We start from the raw sequence: 18,143 nt of genomic DNA, 5'->3' as shown, positions 1-18,143 counted from the left end.
CCCCCAGCTTATTCACTGTTCCGCCCCTGTGCAAGGGAGGGTGGCGTCCCCAGCAGCCTGGATCCTTTTCCCGCGGCTCTGGGGTTTGCAGCAATCATTGCAACAGCAGCAGCAACAGTGTAGCAGTGAGATGCTCACTGAGCATTTACTTTGTGCATGGCACCCCGGCATTGTGCCTGTCCTCCCATCGCTTCCTGTCGAAATTGAGGAGCTAGGCACACAAGCAGGTAATTTCAGAATGCTTTGGTAAGGGCTAAAAGAGAGAAATGTACTTCATAGTACAGGGAGGGGTGTTCGGCCCAGTCTGGGAGTTGAAGGAAGGCTTCCTGGAGGAGGTGTCATCTTCGGGGGAGGAATGGAATGCAAAGTAACACTTAGGCAAAGGGAAGGGGTCAGGAGTACAGGCCGAGGGGATGCTGCACACAGAGGTGTGGAGCAAAGAGCTCACTCTGTTCCCGGGATTTTGCATACATTATCTTATATGATTATACCCTCACAACCGCCCCGAGAAATCAGGGCAGAAGGGCCTGTGTGTGGGGAGCTATGGGTGGCTTGGAATCATTAGAGCAGAGGCAGAAAACTCAGATGGCTACAAGGCCATGCAGGAAACACTAACCAGCGAAACAGACTGGGCGGGCCCGGAGGAGGATCAGAGGCTGTCAGGCCCAGCTCAGACGGCCTGCTCAGCACGGTCAGACACGACACACCCTGTGACGGGACGTATTTGGTAACACCCCTGCACCATCTGAAAGTGAAATACATAAATAATAGAGTCTACCTATACACCTTTCCAAAATAAATAAATACAGTGTCCCAATTCCAAAGTGAAATAATTTATGATAAAATAACATGTATAAATATATGTAAAAATCTAATATAACATAAATAAATGCTTGGGCTCAGTTACTCTAGAAGACATAATGAACAGCTGCACCCTCGCCCCTGTGTGTAGGATCACTGTGAGTGGGTCTGGGACAGCTGCAGGATGATACAGGAATATTGTGTCGGGGACTCAAATACCACAAGAAGTGTTGCTGTTGGTGGTGTGATGAACAAACTCTTGGTGACGTTCTGAACAAAATGAAATATAGGCTTTGATTTATATTGCAGATGCGTTCTTAGAAAATTCAGTGTACAGTATCTGAACTGTGAAAAAATACTCTGTATTATATAAAAGAGTCAAGTTCTGAGCATAGGCTATTATAAGTAGGTTTTGGATTGACATGAATATGCAATGGGACATTAAAAATTGGTGTACCCCCTCTCATCATTTTGACAACCAAACACACTCCCTCCCCCCAAGTTTCATAATTTCCTCTGGGGACACTACAGTCCCCAGTCGAGAACCAACGTATTATTTCTTTGAGAGAAAGTGGGCTGGGAGTTGCTAGATCTTTGGAATTAAGAGAAGTGGGAAATCGTTTAGGTGAAATTTCCCACATTTATGTGACAATTTACAATGTAAAGCATTGTGTGGGACAAACAGAAAATCTGTGGGCTGCCCTGGTTCATGGGCTGCACAGTCTCGGCAGGAGAGCCCAGAGCAGGAGGAAGAGGGGGGCCGCGCCGTGCCATGGGGCTTTGGGCACAGGAAGGAGCAGGACTTCATGCTGTAGGCAACGGGGAGCATTGAAGTGTCTTAGGCGAGGGGATACGCTGGCTAGATGGCTGTGCATTTTAGACAAATCACTCAGGCTATAAAATCAGAGGGAAGTTTATGAGGGGTGGAATTGGAGCCTGTGCTCGAGAGGGTCTTCATGGGGAGAGATGACAAAGTCATGAAGATGGAGACATGGGAGGGATTCGCTAGCTATGCAGATGGATTTGACGTGCACTGTGAGGATAAAGGTCGACTCAGGTGTCCCATGTGGGTGAATGCTGGTGTCATGGATGAGGTCAGGATTCTCATTTGAAGAAAAGATCCTGCTGCCAAAAAAGTTGGATAAAACTGTGATGTAGCCTCCTGTTTTAAGAACTTAGACTGCAGAATGAAAAAGGAGAGTAGGATAGTAGCCAGGAAGGAAGTGCAGGAGATGGGGTTAGGGTTAGTGTCAAAGGGAGGGACACTGCATCCTTTGAATGTTCAAGGATGAGCCCAGAAGAGGACGCATGCCTAGGCGGAGGGAGGAAGGGAGGTATGAAAACACTTCATCTCATGCAGCACCGCGAGGCTTGGTTTAAACAGGACGGTGTAGACATGGCTGGTCCGTTTGCAGCCTAGAGCATATGACCACAAGACTGATGACTTCAAGCCAAGATGTAAATAGACAAGACTTAATGTGGTTCACGCCTCTACTGTTGGGAGTAAGAGAAAAAATGTGTGAGCCAAAGATTGGCAGCAAATCTGTATGAGTTTCATGCTCCAATTGAGTCGAGGCCAGGGAAAGTGATCCCTGTGGCTTGGTCAATCCAGGAAGGGCTTCGCGGATGAAATAAGACTTCAGGAGCTGGAGTGGGAGGGGATGGAGATGTGGAATGTTTTGACAGATTTTTTTGGACTGTTGGAGGGGGCAGAAGAACTGGGAATGGTCCCCTTTCATCATGAAACACCTCTTCTTACAGCTGGAGCAGGAGAAAGATAGGGCTCTCTGGTTTCTGAAGCACAGTGTAGCCCTCTTCAAGAGCCCACAGGTCCCCATCCGCCAGGCAGCCGTGTGGTTTGCAGGTATGGCCTTCCGTCTTTTGGGGCCACAGTGTCCTTGTTGTAAGGTCAAACGGACTGAGGGCCCGGAACATGTTTGTATACAGGACCGATGGTAATTACTCTGGAGGGTGGGGGGAAGCCTGTTCCCACCTGCTCCCCTTCCCTGCAGGAAACGTCTAGTTGGGTTGGGTGACCTTCCTACAGCAGAAGGGCCAAGTCCTAGGAGGCCCAGCTAGCAGAACTCCCAAATGGTGGGGTGTCAGGGGTGTGTGTGCTGCTCTGTGGGAGACATTCAGACACAGGTGGGGGCTTCCTCGCACCACCCCAGGGGAAAACGTCTTTGGAGCGGGGGGTATCCACTCCTTCACCAGCCCGATTGGCCTGGAACCCCTCCGGGAAGCAGGGGAAGCAATTTCAATACCTGAGGCTGGTGGCCAAGGGAGGGAATGACAAAGGGGAGGAAAGGTGAGTATTTTAGGAGGTGCACAAGAGCACTTGCAGCCAGGGGCCCACGGGTTCTTTGTGAGGCCACTGAGGTGCCTCTGTGTCCCCCTGTAGGCCAGATTATCCAAACCGTTGACTTGGAACAGACGGATGAGATTCAGGAGGCATGCGCAGGTGAGTGGCAGCCCAGTCGCCCACGCCTCGTGTGTTTTAGAGGTAATGGTGTTGGTGAAGGAGTCTCAGAAATGAGAAAGAACGGGCAGGTGGGCACACAGAATTGATCCCGCAGAAGGAGTGAGGGGGTGGGCTCCTATCCAAGGCATTGAGGTTGGGGGTGCTGGTCACTCATCCTCACTGTGGTCAAGCTGGAGCCCATCCATCAGCCAGGATGGTCTTGAACTCTTCATAGGAGAGACATCCCACTTTTTCTTACTTGGGGGCATAGGGCTCCCCAGGCCCTTTCCCCCGGAGCCCCCAAACTGCTCATGCCGTGGTCCGCACGTTGCTACCTGCCCTTTTCGGCTGTCTTACCTCTCGCAAGCACCACATCCTGACCCTGCTGGGTTCCCACATGTGGCTGAGTCCCTGGCCGCAGCTCTCTTGGGAGTCAGAGGACTTCACCCATACTATTCTATGGGCAGAGGAGGGCAGAGCAGGGAGGGGAAGGTGGGGAGGCCTGGCAGGGTTGGGAATGGATGCAGGCTGAGGGGCAGCCTGGCCTTGTGTCTCCCTGAGTCTGTGGCAGATGTGTGGCCTTGCTTGCACCTGAGCAGTGTGGACTCCCACAAGAAACTCGCTCATATTTTAAAAGCTGTCAGTCCCCGTCCCATGGGCCTGTACCTTTCCCATAGCAGGGCCCAGGTCCTCCTTCCCAGTCCAACAACCTTTCTCTGTTCAGAGCACCATAGCAGTGTCTGTGTTTCAGCCCTCACGCACATGCAGAGAGACCCCGACCCCATGGTCAGCTGCCTCGCCACACAGACCTTCTACATCCTGGAAGCCAAGGAGAAGCTGCTGCAGGCCAAGACCCCGACCTCCTGCTTCTGCTGGAGGAAGCTCCAAAGGGGCTACTTCTGAGCCTGCGTCCTCGGGTCGCGCGTGTAGACCTGGCCCCAAGACTGCGGCAATAGGGTCAGGCTCCTGAGCCCTGCCCTAGAAATGGAGGTGCGTTCCTGCAGCACCTCTATAATAAAAAGAGAAAGCATGAACTTTAGTGGAAGTTGATGTTTCCTTGCCATTCCAGATGGTTCAATTCTTGGCCATATGCATAGAGCCACTTGTTGTAAGCCGCCTTCCCTGCAGCAAACATCTGGGTTCAGGCTGGCCTGTCCTGCTGTGCCCCTCCGTGCCCTTCTCCCATCCAGCCGCACGCTCTGAGGCCAGAACAAGCAGTTTCTTTTGCACCAACCTGAACTATGAGCTGGGAGGAAGGTAATGCTGGGACACATGAGATGTTCTAGAATCCAGCTGACAGTGGGCAACAGAGTGGGCTCCGGCAAGTTTAGGTAGGAAAGGGATTTACAAAAGGGGTATTAGTGAGCTCACAAAGTATCCCGGGAGATCAGAGAGTTTGGATACTGCACAGCTCGGAAGAGGGCTGCTCTATGAAAACGCCACCCGTGGCTGCCCTTGGCATAACCCAAACCATAGCCCCAGTGGCAGCACTCAGGGCTGGACACCAGGAGCTTGGCACCGTTTCTTTGAAGAGCCAGAAGTCCCCTCCCCTATCCCTATCACAGAGGTGAGCTGGGTCAGTGCCGGCAATCTCCCGTTGCTTCTGTTAGAATCAGTCTTACCTAGGTCCTCTGACACAGTCCCCGGACTGATCCTTGGGGTCTATGCAGGGTTATTTGCAGTGTCCACAGCCACCAACCCCGTACCCCCAAGCCAGGGTGTCACCTATTACCCCTGACCTTCAGTCAGCTGGGCCCTAGGCAAAGCTCCTCCCCCGGGGCAAGCATGCTCTGACTTGGGTGGACCCCTGGCCACAGCAAGGCGGATGCCTGGCGGGCACTAGCTCTTGCACTGCAGTGCCAGCCTCTGCCACCTGCACCCCAGCTCTCGGGAGCGCAGAGCTCCTTCCTTGCTCGCCCTCTACCCGCCATGTGCCTCCTTGGCCTGTTCTCTGGCTCTGACACCAGCTGCCACCAGCTTCACTAGGGGCCTTATCAGCTGAATCTTTTATAGATGGAGGTGAGTGGAAAATGTCACAAGACTCAGTCGTACATTCGGATCCCTTTCCTTGCCCCCCCCAAAGGGCAATCTTGCTTTGCTACAAGCAATGATAAAAAGGTTGATCTTATTTAAAAAACTATTAACAGGGTAAGTGCATTGGGATAGGACCCATTTCGAAGACTTGGTCAAACCAAGGTAATGAGCACACAGAAGGTGATGGATTTTAGGGTCATCTCTATCCCAGGATGATCTTGGCCAGTTCTGTTGGCCTCTGTGGGCCTCAATTCCCTTCATCCATAAATTGAAAGGTTGGGAAAAATTATCTTTTAAGATGCCACCCAGCTCTGACAATAGTCGGCTCATCAGATTCTGAGAAGTGCCATTTCCCTGTGCCTGGGAAAGCTGCCCCATGGCATATACCATAAATGGGAACTTTCTTGACACTCTTTTGTTTTCCAAATTTTTTTAAGTAAGCAGATATTATGCTTATAGTCGGGGGCGGGGTGGGGGGAACCAACAACATCCCACATCAAAAGAATAAAAAACAGTCTCTTAACCCAGTATTCCTGTCCCCTCCACCCCACCCCACACCCCTCAAGTGCCTGCGCATCCTCAAGACACAGGGCGACTTGAGTTTGGAAGGACCTCCTTTTTACAAACCCTCTGGGGGGTGAGGGGTGCGCAATCGCAAGGGGGAACCAGCTGCTGGAGTCCACCGTAGCGCACCCCGACAAGGTCACCAGCGCCTGGTCTCTGTGTCTCACCCACAACTGGCCCCTGGCCTGCAGGTGGCCACACCCAACCATCACTTCGTACAGCTCATAGTGGGCTCAGCATCACGGGCCAGTGGGGAGCGAGGGTGGAGCAGAAGAACGGCATGGGGTGGGGCTGGGTTTGCCAGCCAAAAACAACTGTCCTCAAGGAGCCACCCTGCTTCCCAAGGCAGGAGGCTCCGTGCCCGCAGAGGGGCTGGGGGGTGCAACTCCTCCCATTTGTGACTCCCTCCGTGGCTCAGGGTCCCTCTCGCTGGCCAAGTCCCTTCTGCTTAAGGACCAGAAGCTTCTTGGGAGGAAGCTTCCCTCAGGAAGCCTTTCCCTCCTACAGACCCCAGGAACTCCTGGGCGGGTCATGTCATGGCTGTAGGTCTGGGTAAGCAGCAGGGACCTGTGTAGGGTGAGGAAGCAACTTGCTTTTTATATTTGGGAAACAGAACAGTGAGCCACCCTGTTGTCTTCCTGATATGGAAATCAGACAGTAAAGCTTTCAAAGTGGTCTTGGCTGGTGAGGAAATGCAGATTCTCCCCCAGGGGTCTCTCTGTCCAGGGGATGGGCCAGAATCTTCTGGAGTTGATGGAGCGATTTGTGGTTATCAAAGGGAATGTGAGTTTTTGGGCCGGCCCGGTGGTGCATTGCTACAGTGNACTGTAGAGCTGTTTTCCTATACAAACTTTCTATATTTTTGTCTTCGTCCCCTGGCAAGGGGACGAAGCGTGGCTGGCATGCACCACGCACAGTGTCCCAGGCCCTAGAAAGGCATGTGACACATCAGTGAAAGGCAAAGGGCACTGTGGTCAGGCAGGTCTGGGTTCAAATCCTGACAAAGTCGCTTCCTGAGACTTATTTCATAAAATGAGAACATCAGCTATCACATGGGGTAATGAAGATCTAATACATGCCTCGAATAGTGCCTGGAAAATAGCAGGTGCTCAGGAAATGCTACCGCCTGCTCTCCCAGCGACCGCACCTGCCCCAGGAGGCAACATACGGAGTCTGGAGAAGAATGGGACAAAGCTTTGCTTTTTAATTGGGTAAGTTCCAAACTCACAGCCCAGGAAGTTCTCATCAGGCTGGGCCCTACCCCAGAGGCCTGCCCCACGTACCACCACTACCAATCTCCCACCCTAAAAAAGGGCCACCAGCCAAAGGTCAGCAGACCTCAGGGGCCACACTTCCACAACAGTCATTCAGTTTTATTCATCACAACTTCTTAGAACACATCCATCCGATCTAGGAACAGAAATGTACAGCATGAGGCTTAAATAACTTTCATACACTATGTACAGTCATCGGCAGAGGTACAAAACATATACACACCTTGTGCTAGCCACATCGCGGAGGAGAGCATGGGCCAAATGAAACCCTGCAGCCTGGGCAGGGGGTGATCACTAGAAAAGAACTGGTGGGTAGGGCAGGGCCCTGTTACACTTCAGGGTCTTCTCTGACCCTCAGCTCTTGGTGGAGCAGTTTCCACTTTCCTGCAGGGCCCTCAGCGACATGGATTCAAAGGACTGAACTGCAGTGTGATGGGGGCTGGGGGATCATCTGAGTGCTGGGGATGGGTGCGGGTGTGGGGCAGGGGACAGAACAAAGATGCCAGAGGAGAAACAGAACTTTCCCCCTAGATTCTGTCCTTGCACATGAGGGCAGCGAAGGACCTGGGAGCCAGGAGAGGAGGGCCAGGCCCAGGAAGGCCTGTGGGGGTGTTGGCCATCGATCAGGAGGCTGCGCCAAATGAAGAGAGCATCAAGCGGTTTCCTGTTTGGGATGGCAAAGGGACAGATGCCACAGGTCTGGGCCACACAGTGGGGAGGAACTCACTGCCCCTGCAGAACAGGTCCTGCCTACGTAAACACGATGGCGAACATACTGGGCACAGGAGGGTCTGAAAAAGGAGGTGTGTGTGCGCCCAGCCGCACTACACTGGGGATGCCCCCAAGAGCAGGGAGAGACACTCTGTTCCTCGACTTCACAGCAACCGCCTGCCTGAGACTCCACCACATCAGGTGGCAGGAGGAGGTCCCAGCAACTCAGCGTCTTCCCCATAGCAGTTTTGTGCTTTACTCTGTCACGCAGCCCCTGCAGACAGCAGGGCTGGACAACGGAAGGTGGAGAGCTTCCCAGGCTGCGGCTGAGGGTGGGCGGGCAGGGAGGCCACTCCCAAATCCGCAGCTGTAGCTGCCTGCAGGGCTGAAGGTGGCACCCTGACCACCTCAAAGGCCTGGGTGTGCCAGCCTCTGCCTCCAGCCTTTCCTCCTTCCTTGGCAATCTCCAAAGGCCAACTCCAGGTCCTGCCTTCGAGAACTCAGGCTGCCTTGGAGGAGTCAGTCACTCAAATGGAAGCAAACACTGAACTGGTTAATACTGACAGCGAGTCCTGGCACAGGACTGTGCTGAGAAGGCCCAGCGGCTGTGGGGATGGAACATGCCTTCCATCCAGGGAACTTGCCAATAAGCCTTGAAGCACTGATGGGGCTGCAGCCCAGGAGCCAGGGAATCTGGGCCCAAGCTCTTCAGGTGCAACAAGACTGGGACCCAGCCTGTGCTCAGGCATTTAAAGCCCGGGGTACAGGGTCTGGAGAGGGCCCTACTCCTGAGCCCATGGCATAGGTGTGGCTTGGCTCGCCATGGCTCAGCCTCAAGTCTTAGGATGGGCACGGAATGGTAAGAAGCAACGTGATGAGTCCCCGCGTAAGGACAAGCCACGAGCCAAGCCCCAGTCTGAGCAAGAGCAATCCCCCCGCCCCCGCCCCCGCCCCTAGACACGGGCATCCCCAGTCTGACTTTGGACAGACCAACCTGGGAGGAGCCTCCTGGGCCCAGGTCTTCCAAGACTGCATGTGAGAGCCCTGCCATTGTGCTCAAATCACAACCATTTTGTGCTTCCAACCTTTAGGATGCTTGTGCAGTAAGTGCAGCTGGGGGCCTGCCCCTAACTATGTACCTAGGACATCCCTGAAAGAGTGGGTGAGACTCCAGCACTCGTGGAGCACAGCTCGGAGTGGCTCAGGGACGATGGGTTCAGGGTTCCCGAAGGACTTCAAGTTTAGAGTTAATGATGCTCGCTAGGACAGCAGAGCCGCCCACCATGAGGTAGCTGACCCATCAGCAACAGCAGGAAATGGGCAGAGACGAGGAGCACCGCTCACAGGGCCGTAAGATCACAGCTCGTGTAAGAACAGGCCTTGAAGCTGCAGCGCAGTCACCCCAGGCGGGGGCATCTCCGGACCATGGCAGGGGCACAAAGTCTTATGTGTTTCTACAGTTTGTAAACAGTCATGCGGACGAATTCTTTCTTACAGGTTGCAAGGGCAAAGCTTTCTGTTCAGGTGGGGAGGGATGGACGAGGGGAAGAGACATGATCACTGCTGAGTGCTAAGGGAGTCGCTCCGCACCCTTGGGATGGCCACAGGAGGAAGGATTTCCAGTCATCACAGACGGACTGTCCAGGTTCCAGGAGACCAGCGGTTGAGGGTGTGTCCTTCCTGCACATCACCTCACCCAGACTTCAACGCCACGTCCAGCAGTGGCCACACACAGCAGGACAAGCCTTCTTAGCCTCTGGGGCAGCTCCAGGGAGGATGCGAGGAGAGGAGGACAGCCCTCACACAGCCTTTACTGGGGCCCGGCCTCTCCCACACCAGGGCCACATGGAGCAGGCTCCAGTGCCCCAGACAAAGAGGAGAGGAGCTGAGGGCAGCAACACAGAGCCACCTCCAGAAAGTCCAAAAGTCACCATGTCCTCTGAACGGAGTTGGGGTTCCTGGCTCCCAGACTGAAGCAAGGAAGCACAAGACCAGTGAAGCAATGGAAAACTGTGTGGAAGGGCTTGGCAGGGTCGGGGCGACAGAAGGAGCTGGGCCCCTTCCAAGGCCCATTCCTGTTAATTCAGACCTGCCCCAACAGGGAGCGCCCCAACATTGATTTAACAACCTCCCAGGAGCTGAGGGCCCACAGCCCCAGGGAAAGGAGATTCAATGAACTCCCTCTTCACCACTAATCTCCTAAAAGGGAGGACCTGTGCCCCATGTCAGTTTTAAGGCTGGAAAACACGTCTCCTGAATAACCAGAGAGAAAGAAGGTGGAGAGATTCCCTGTCCCAGATGGGGGTGAAAATAAGCATGGATGGGGCAGGTGGTGGGGGCAAAGGGGCAAGCCATCCTTACCCTCCAAGCCACTTCCTAACAGATACAGGCCACCAAGCTGTTTCCTATGTGACCCACACAGGACTCTGGGGAATGGGACGCCCTCACCCTGGGCTGCGGGGCGAGCTCCCCACCTTTGGGGGGGGGCAGCAGGCATGAGAGCCCGCAAGTGAGAAGACACGCGTGACACCGTGGGCGTGGCTGGTGTAAGGCTGCCCAGCATGGGGCCAGGCCCCAGGACGTTGGAAGGCACTGAAGCGTCAGGCGGCCTAAAGGCTGGGTGTACTACAAAGGTCCCCAGGGGCAGTGTTGGGGACAGGCTGAGCTGCAAAGAACCGAAGGGGCATTTCCCCCCTCTGCAAAGCAAACGGAGGAGGTGGCACGAAGGCCAGGGGACCTGACTCCCTTTGGGATTCCTGGACCCTAAGAACTGAGGGAAAGAACATGTGGAAAGAAACTTCAAGTCAGTTTCCAGGAGGCAAGAGCAAAAAATAAAAATAAAAAAATAATAAATTAAAACTGGAGTATTTCTGACCATCTCCTCAAAGGAATCTTTCTAGCAGCTCCACCTTGGCCCCCTCAGAAAGTGACCCCAAGAAATTGCTGGGGCCAGCTGGGACTAGTTGCTGGTGGCTGCAAGGTTCAGGGTCAGCTACAAGGCCCAGTGGCCTACACCTGGTTTCCATGGTTACCTGAGGACTATCTTTTGGGGCTCAGAGGCAGGTGCAGAGGCTCCAGAGGCGAGGCTGGGAGATGTGGGGGAGGCCAGCTCGTGGGGGGCACTCGGGGCTGGGGCCGCTTCGCCTCCTCACAGGGCCCCACTGGCTGGAGCATGGGGCAGGGTGGCTGAGTGGGAGAAAATGCAGCCAGTGAGGGGAGGGGGCAGGGAGGCCAAGGACTGCTGGGAGGGGAACGAGAGGGGACAATGCCCTTTGGCTTCACAGCTTAATTGCCTCCCCAGTCTCTCTCACCAAGAGGCTCCCAAGAGGCAGGGGAGGGACTGAGGGACAGTGTCCTGTGGGAAGGCTGAGGGGGATGAGGGAGAGCAGGAGAGGGGCCACACCACTGCCCACACCCTCTGTCCCCAGGGCAGATGGCCCCTCGGCCCGGGCCACGGCTTCCCTTCCATGCTGTCCAGGCTGCCGGGGTCGAGGGTCGGGGGCATCCCTCGGACCTCACTCCTAGGGTGGGCCACCAGGTAACCGCCGTACGCTCCAGAACTTCACCGTCAGGTCACTGGGGGGGAGGACAAACAGGGAGCTGGTCAGCTCTTGAAGTGGGCCCGGCCAGCTGCCCACAAAAGGAAGGGACGAGCTGAATCCCCCAGACTCCCCAAATGCAGCTGGGGCCGACGGGCAAGCGCTGCTTGTGTACGGGAGGGGACTGCAGGGTGGAGGGTGCTGGGCACGGGGAGGGGGCCTGTGGTCTCAAGCCCCAGCGGGGTCCTCATCACGAGTTTTCTTTTGGTTGTTCTTTATTTTGTCCAGGCCTGAATGCTCCCCCCCCCGCTTTCTGCTCCCTGGCCCCCCTCTCCTGGGGTCTGTCCCATGTTCATGCTCGGGAGAGGAGGGCAGGGGGGCGGGCAGGGGCAGTCTCTCTGGGCCAGGCAGGCTGTGAATGGAGAGTGGGAAGGAGGAGTAAAATAATCTCATACCGTTAAGAAGCAGCTCAGACCGAAGTGGGGCAAGAGGGGGAAAAGGAAAGCGGGAGAGAATGAGAGAGGAGACAGGGGAGGGGAGGGAAGGTCAGGGCAGGGTGGTGGCGCGGCCCTTTATGGCCAGGACCCGGCGAGGAAGGCAGGGGGTGAGTCCAGGGACGTAATTCCACAGCTTTACCCGGCAGTCACTGTGGGGGAGACAGGCGGAGGGGCAGGGGGGAGAGGCAGGAAAACACGGGAGGGGCGGGAGAGAAGAGACAAGGTGGGAATAGGAGGAAAAAGAGGAAACCCGTCTGAGTAGCACCCACGGGACAGAGGGCCTGGGCGCTCCCTGCACAGGGGACCAGGCTGGGATACAGGCAGGGTCGCCTGGGTGCTGGCAGGGCTGCTCTGTGGTCTGAGATGCTTGGACGGGGGAAAGACAGCAAGGGCAGGACTGCTGTGTGAGGGGCAGTAAGGGCGTGGAGACACGTGGGCAAGGCCTGGCCGCGGCCCAGCACCTTCCTGCTGCCCCCACCTGGCGTACTGCCCACACGTGGTGGGCACTCAGGGAAGGGAGGCACAGGCTGGGCACAGAAAGGAGGGCACCGCGGGTTCTGCTCTGTGAACCCAGCCTGCGGGGCCAGCTGCAGGGCCCTGAACGTCCCAGCCTCCCCCGCCCACACCAGGGAGAGGGTGGGAGCCAAGGCAGAGCTCCTGCCCAGCACCCACCTGGAGGCTGTGAAGATGTGCTTGGCGTTGGTGCAGATGGCATTGATGGGGCTGTCGTGGCCCTTGATCTCCCCGATGGGCGTGAAGTTGTCCACATTCCAGACCTTAATGACACCGGCACGGCAGGCACTCAGCAGCATGGGGCGGCCTGGGACAAAGGCCAGGGCGCACACCCAGTCCTTGTGTGCGTTAGGGATTTGCTGTGGGAAGATCAGGGCTGGTGAGGGCTGAGGGAGGTGACGAGGAAGGAGAGGACCTGCCCCGGGGTCCCAGGAGCACACGTGCCCCTCTTGCTGGTGCCTCCCCTTGCCTCTAGAGCCACCATCCAGGCAGGCATTACCTGTCCCAGGAGCCAGGCTGGGCTGACCTGTACTGGGAGTTTCAGGCCAACACAGGACCTCCTGCCCCCACTCCCAGGTTCAAACCTAAGATCCTGCACTGGTGGAGAACCCTTCAGCCCTCAAAGGGGTCAGGCTAAAATGTAAATGCTCCCAGGAAAGGAAATCTGGTGACCGAGCTTCACGTCCAGAGCAAAGCCTCTGCTGAGAGCAGGCTGCACACAGTGGAGACAGCGGGATCAGGAGGGTTGAGGCAGAGCGGAAGTGGGGGGGGCAGCAGGCTTGGGGAGTTCTGAGAACCACCTGCCCCAGGGTCCCCAGGGCCCTGTGTGGGCGGGGGAACCACCCGACCCAGCCCGCCCGCACCTGGATGAGCTCCTGCTGCTCCAGGTCCCACTTCTTGATGCCGTTATCTCGGGAGCCACTGAACAGGATGTCCCCCTGGATGGCGAGACACTCGATGCCGTCATAGTGCGGGGGCTCAAAGTTGTGGGTGGGGCCGATGGTGCCTGTCACACACTCGCCCAGCTCGAACATCTGCGGGAAGAGGGGCTGGTAGGAAAAGCGGCTCGTCCAGCAGGCGAGGGCTCTTGGAGGAGGGGCAGCTGCTTTCCAGGGGCGGGGAGCTCTGAATCCTCAGGCCTGGACCCTTCGCTTTGAGGTTGGGGCTGGGGGTGGGGACACTGACTAAGTGAGTGTAGGGGGTGAACAGGCTGATCACTCGGACACGCCACAGCTAAACACGCAGCTGCTGAGCAGAAAGGCGGGTTTGAGGTGAGCCTCCTTTAAAATCCTATTTTTTAATCAGTTAAATATAACATCACTTGTATTTTCAATAAAAATATTCATCATAATCCTACCACCCCTTATTTCCCTTTTTCGCGTGGCTTTCTAGTTTCCGACCACATAGGCAGTTTTCAATGGCATAACCAGGGAGTAAACCAAATTGGCGTTTGTACACTTTATGCTTTCTTTTCCTACTTATCATTTTAATATAAGGCATCCCGTCCAATGGCTTTTCTGTAATTTACTCCACTGTTATCCACCCATAGACATTTGGATTGTTTCTAATTTTCCACCCTTTACAGAACAACACTGCAACCTACAATGTCCTGCCCACTCCTCCTTGCCTTCTTTGGGATGATTTCCGCAGCATATACCCCCAGAAGCCTCGGTGTTTCTCTTGAGTACTCCCGAGGCAACAGAGGGCAAAGATGGGGGACACGGAAGATGCACCGAGAACGACCCCACCCGGCCTCAGGTACCTTAACGTAGTGGTCCTTGGAGCCAGTCACCACGAGGTCATGCTGGCTGGCGGTCTGGGTGACCGTCAGGCACATCACAGGGCCGATGTGTCCAGTCAGCTTGCCAACAGGCTGGAACCTACAGTGGGAAGAAGCCCAGCCAGGGGATTAAAGAGTCCCTGGGTTGGGGTAGGGGGTCTGTATGGGAATAAACAGGCCTGGCCAGGGTCCCCTCCCTCCTCATCAAGGCAAGATCAACAACCAGGACGTAAGCTGTCCCCATATCCCAGGGGTCTCAGAGGAGGGTGCACCAGCCCAGCAGCATGGGGCAGCGGGGGCACAGCTGAGGTCCTGCCCACCTGGGGTGAGTTGTCCCAAGCTGAGACCTGGAGACCTTCCCTGGGCTCCCCCAAGCCCCGCTCCTCTCCCCACGTATCTCACTGACCTGCTGAGTTCCCAGATGCGGACGGCGTTGCCCGAGGCGGCATACAGCATGGTGCCTGAAGGGCTGAGCGCGATCTGGTTGATGTGATGCTCACCCTGAGCGCTCGTGATGGCGCGTGTGGACGTGGCGGTGCAGGCGTCACCCGAGATCACCTGGCCTGAGGACCTGCCCAGGAGGAGGACAGACAAGGCCAGAGGTCAAGACAGTTCATCTGCATGTGCCAGGAAACCAATAAAACCTCACTCAAACCAGCCCTGACAACCCACTTCCAAGAAGCCTTCCCTGACTGATAGAAAAGAGAAACAGCTTCTCCTCGCACTGGGCCCAAGGACAGAGCTGCACCCACCCCTGTAAGACAAGTCCCGAGTGACTGCAGGTGGCCTGAGTGCTGGCTCAGAAAGACGGTTAGACTAAGTCATGAGATGGGGTGTGAACCCACATCTTGTGGAAAGCACCTAACCTCTCTGGGCCTCAGTTTCCTCATTTGCCAAAGGAGGTGATAATACCCACTTTGTTTGCTTTTTTTTTTTTTTAAAAAAAAAGACTTTTTTTTAGGTTCACAGCAAAATTGAGCAGAAAGTACAGAGATCTCTCGTACACCCCATATCCCCCCAGAGGCACAGCCTCCCCACCATCACCCCCCAGAGTGGTGCGTTTGCTACGACTGTGAACCTACACAGTCACGTCACTATCACCCAGAGTCCAGTCTACATTAGGGTTCTCACTCTGGGTGGTGACATATGTTCTATGGATTTGGGGGAATGTATTAGTATGAACCTACCACTCCAGTATCATATAGAATAATTCCGCTGCCCTAAAAATCCCCATGTTGACTTTCTAAGGATCAAATTAAATAACAGATTGTAGCTTACAATGAAACACAAGGACGAAGCATGACTATTGCTAAAAATCAATTTTGTTTTGCAGGGTCTTCATCTCGGTTCTGTCTCCCCTGTTGTCTGTCTGCCTGAGACTGTCAGTGCCAGGGCCCAGGACCATGTCTGGGTGGCTCCCCTATGCAGGCAGGTGGCCAGCAGTGCTCTGGAGGCTGCTGCCACCTGCTGGTCTCGCCCTGTTTCTCCAGCTCCTCTTTTGGACTCCCAGGGTGATATCCAACACACCTCAAGATTTGGGGCTTGGGGGACTGCAATGGAGGTGGGGGTCAGGCAGGCCAAAGGCTCCCCCAAGCTGCTGCCCTAGACACTGTTCCCTGACCCAAGGGATCTCACCTGTCCCCCAGAAGCAAGCCAAGTCCATGGGTTGGTAAGGCCCTCTGTGCCCACAAAGCCAGACTGGGCTGTGCTTAGTGGGTCACCTGGGCTGGGGAGCATCTGCACTCAACCCAGCCTGCTGTAGCCCACCAAGGTGCGGCAGGCAGGTGGGATACTTACGTGAGGGTCCGAATGCACTTGGCTGAGTCCCGGATGTCCCACACCTTGATGTAGGAGGTGGATACAGAGAAGACAAGCCCCGAGTCACTGCAGTACTTGATGGAGACCACGTTGTTGGGGTGGCCCTTTAGAGCTGCGATCTCCTGACCCGTAACCAAGTTCCACATCTTGCAGCTGCGGTCTGCGAGAGACAGGGAGGGAGCCACAGGGAAGGGAGGGACATCAGCCACCAGGAGGCCAGGAAGTCCTCCCTACACACGAGCTGCCGAAGGTGGGAGAACTCTGAATACCAGAGTTCTCTGAGCATTGTCAAAGTATCCTGGGCTAAAACAGAATTCTTAAGCCTTCAGTCCCTGTTCCTACAAATGCTAATAGCTGACAAAATAAACAAACAAGTAGCATGTAGACCTTATGGGAAAACTCAGAAGCAATCAATCACGTGTAGATTGACAGCTATGTCCCCTCCTGCTGTGGAGACATATACATGCTTGTGTTTCTATTATGCACGTGTACTACAGACTTGTCCTCCCCGCTGGTGAAATTTTTGACTCTGTAGTGATTAAGCATAACTGTGTGGAGTCCTGCTGCCGAGTTCATAGGAATCGCTTAGATGTAGGTGCTGGGGTGATGTGGGTGCTGGGGAGATGTCAGGGCAGTGGTGATTTTGGAGGACCGGGATGAGCAAATACAGGTGGGGCACCTGGAAAACCTCCTGAAGTTTCTCAGGGAAGTCTGGAAGGAAGTGCTGGATGCAGCTGCCAGGGTCAGCTATGAGGGAGGCTCAGCCAGTGGTGCAAGGGATGGGGAGCCTTGAGCCAAGGCAAGAGATGAGGGCAGTGAGCCAGTTGACCCCATAACCTCAGCTCCTGGGGGCTCTGTGTTCTGACCTTCTGCACAACACACACTGGCAAAGGAAGCCAGGGGTAGGGGTGGGAGAATCTAAGCCTGGCCAGTAGGGGTTCCACACACCTTTAGATCCTGTGAAAAGCAACTCATCTGTGGCATCAAGGCAGAGGATGGGCTTTGTGTGGCCCTCGGCCATGGAGACGCACTGCAGCGGGGCGGTCCGTGCACCCTTGGCTCCTCCAACGGGGGAGATGATGCCCCTTCCCGAGAGAGAGGGAGAGAAGGCATGCCCATCAGCCAGGGAGACAGCGGCCAGGCTGATCTGGGCACATGGGCGAGAGGGGGACAGGGCACAGAGGGGGTTAGGGCCTAACAACAGAGATTCCAGGGACTCCAGCCAAACTCCGCCAAAGCCTGTGAGCCAGAAAAGGGCTGTGCAGGGTGGGAAGGGTCTGTCTTGAGTAGCAATCTGTCAGCAGCCATCCTGAGCACTGCTGGGGGAAGTAGCCCTGTGCTCGGCATAGCTGGAAGCAGCCGGAGGCATGGGCTCTGCCCATGGAGAGTTCCTATCTGACCCTGCCTGACCCAGATCCTGACACATAAATGCACCTGAGCCCCAGATGCGCAGGGCAGAGGCCCAAGTGCTGGAACTGGCCCTGCAGCTCCCATCAGTACCTTCACGCTGCTTCAGTTAACAAGTGTGAGGCCAGGGTACAGAGAGGGCACCCCCACCCCACTATACCCATCTGCCAACAACTGCCTCGGGGGCTGGCACCCCCTGAGCAGAGAGACCGGGCCTGTGCACACACACACAGCTGCCCACAGCCTCCTTTTGGACCAGCGTGGTCAGACCTGTGACTGTCATTTACAGAGGGCTAATTCCCTTCAGGGACCCTGACTTAGCTTCGCGTCAGGGTGTCTGGGACCACTCTGGAATGAGGTTCTCTGGGCCTGAAATAGCACGTCCTCACCCCCCATGCCTCTGTCAGAGGGAATGAGGTGATCTGAAGGAACCTGAGGATTTCACTACGCCAGCTTCCTGGAGGTTCTGACAATGAAGATGTTTTTTCTCAGTGAGGGTCTTTTGGGATGAGCCAGGGCTGTGCTATGACAAAAAATATATTCTATTTCCTTTTCAAAGAGAATGCTGTTCCTGACAGTGACACTGTGGCCAAGAGTACACTGACGTGACCAGTGTCCCATCCACAGCACTTTCCCCACAACCCCCACGGACCGGGCCAGGCCCATCCTACAGGACAGGGGTCCAGCCGCCAGTCGGGGGTCTCTCACACACAGGTAGCTCCCCAAGCTGCCCCAGCTCCCGCT

The 18,143-nt window shown here is 55.5% G+C and overlaps 1 protein-coding gene across 1 annotated transcript; it reads right to left on the bottom strand.

Moving 5' to 3' along the window:
* Positions 1-7,042: 7,042 nt before the first annotated feature.
* On the bottom strand, positions 7,043-17,110 carry LOC103602488 (kinesin-like protein KIF21B). The gene is made up of 7 exons (XM_008586890.1): positions 16,941-17,110; positions 15,972-16,152; positions 14,581-14,745; positions 14,157-14,274; positions 13,258-13,428; positions 12,554-12,753; positions 7,043-11,421 (listed from the first exon to the last, which is right to left on the bottom strand). Exons 1-7 carry the CDS (start codon positions 17,011-17,013, stop codon positions 11,367-11,369), a joined length of 963 nt encoding a protein of 320 aa, XP_008585112.1. The 5' UTR covers positions 17,014-17,110; the 3' UTR covers positions 7,043-11,366.
* Between the last annotated feature and the right edge of the window lie 1,033 nt (positions 17,111-18,143).

This window comes from Galeopterus variegatus, unplaced genomic scaffold, assembly GCF_000696425.1.
Source record: "Galeopterus variegatus unplaced genomic scaffold, G_variegatus-3.0.2 Scaffold4171, whole genome shotgun sequence".
In the NCBI taxonomy this organism is placed as follows: domain Eukaryota; kingdom Metazoa; phylum Chordata; class Mammalia; order Dermoptera; family Cynocephalidae; genus Galeopterus; species Galeopterus variegatus.
Note: the sequence above shows the minus strand (reverse complement) of the source record. Positions and strands in the feature narration are given on the sequence as shown.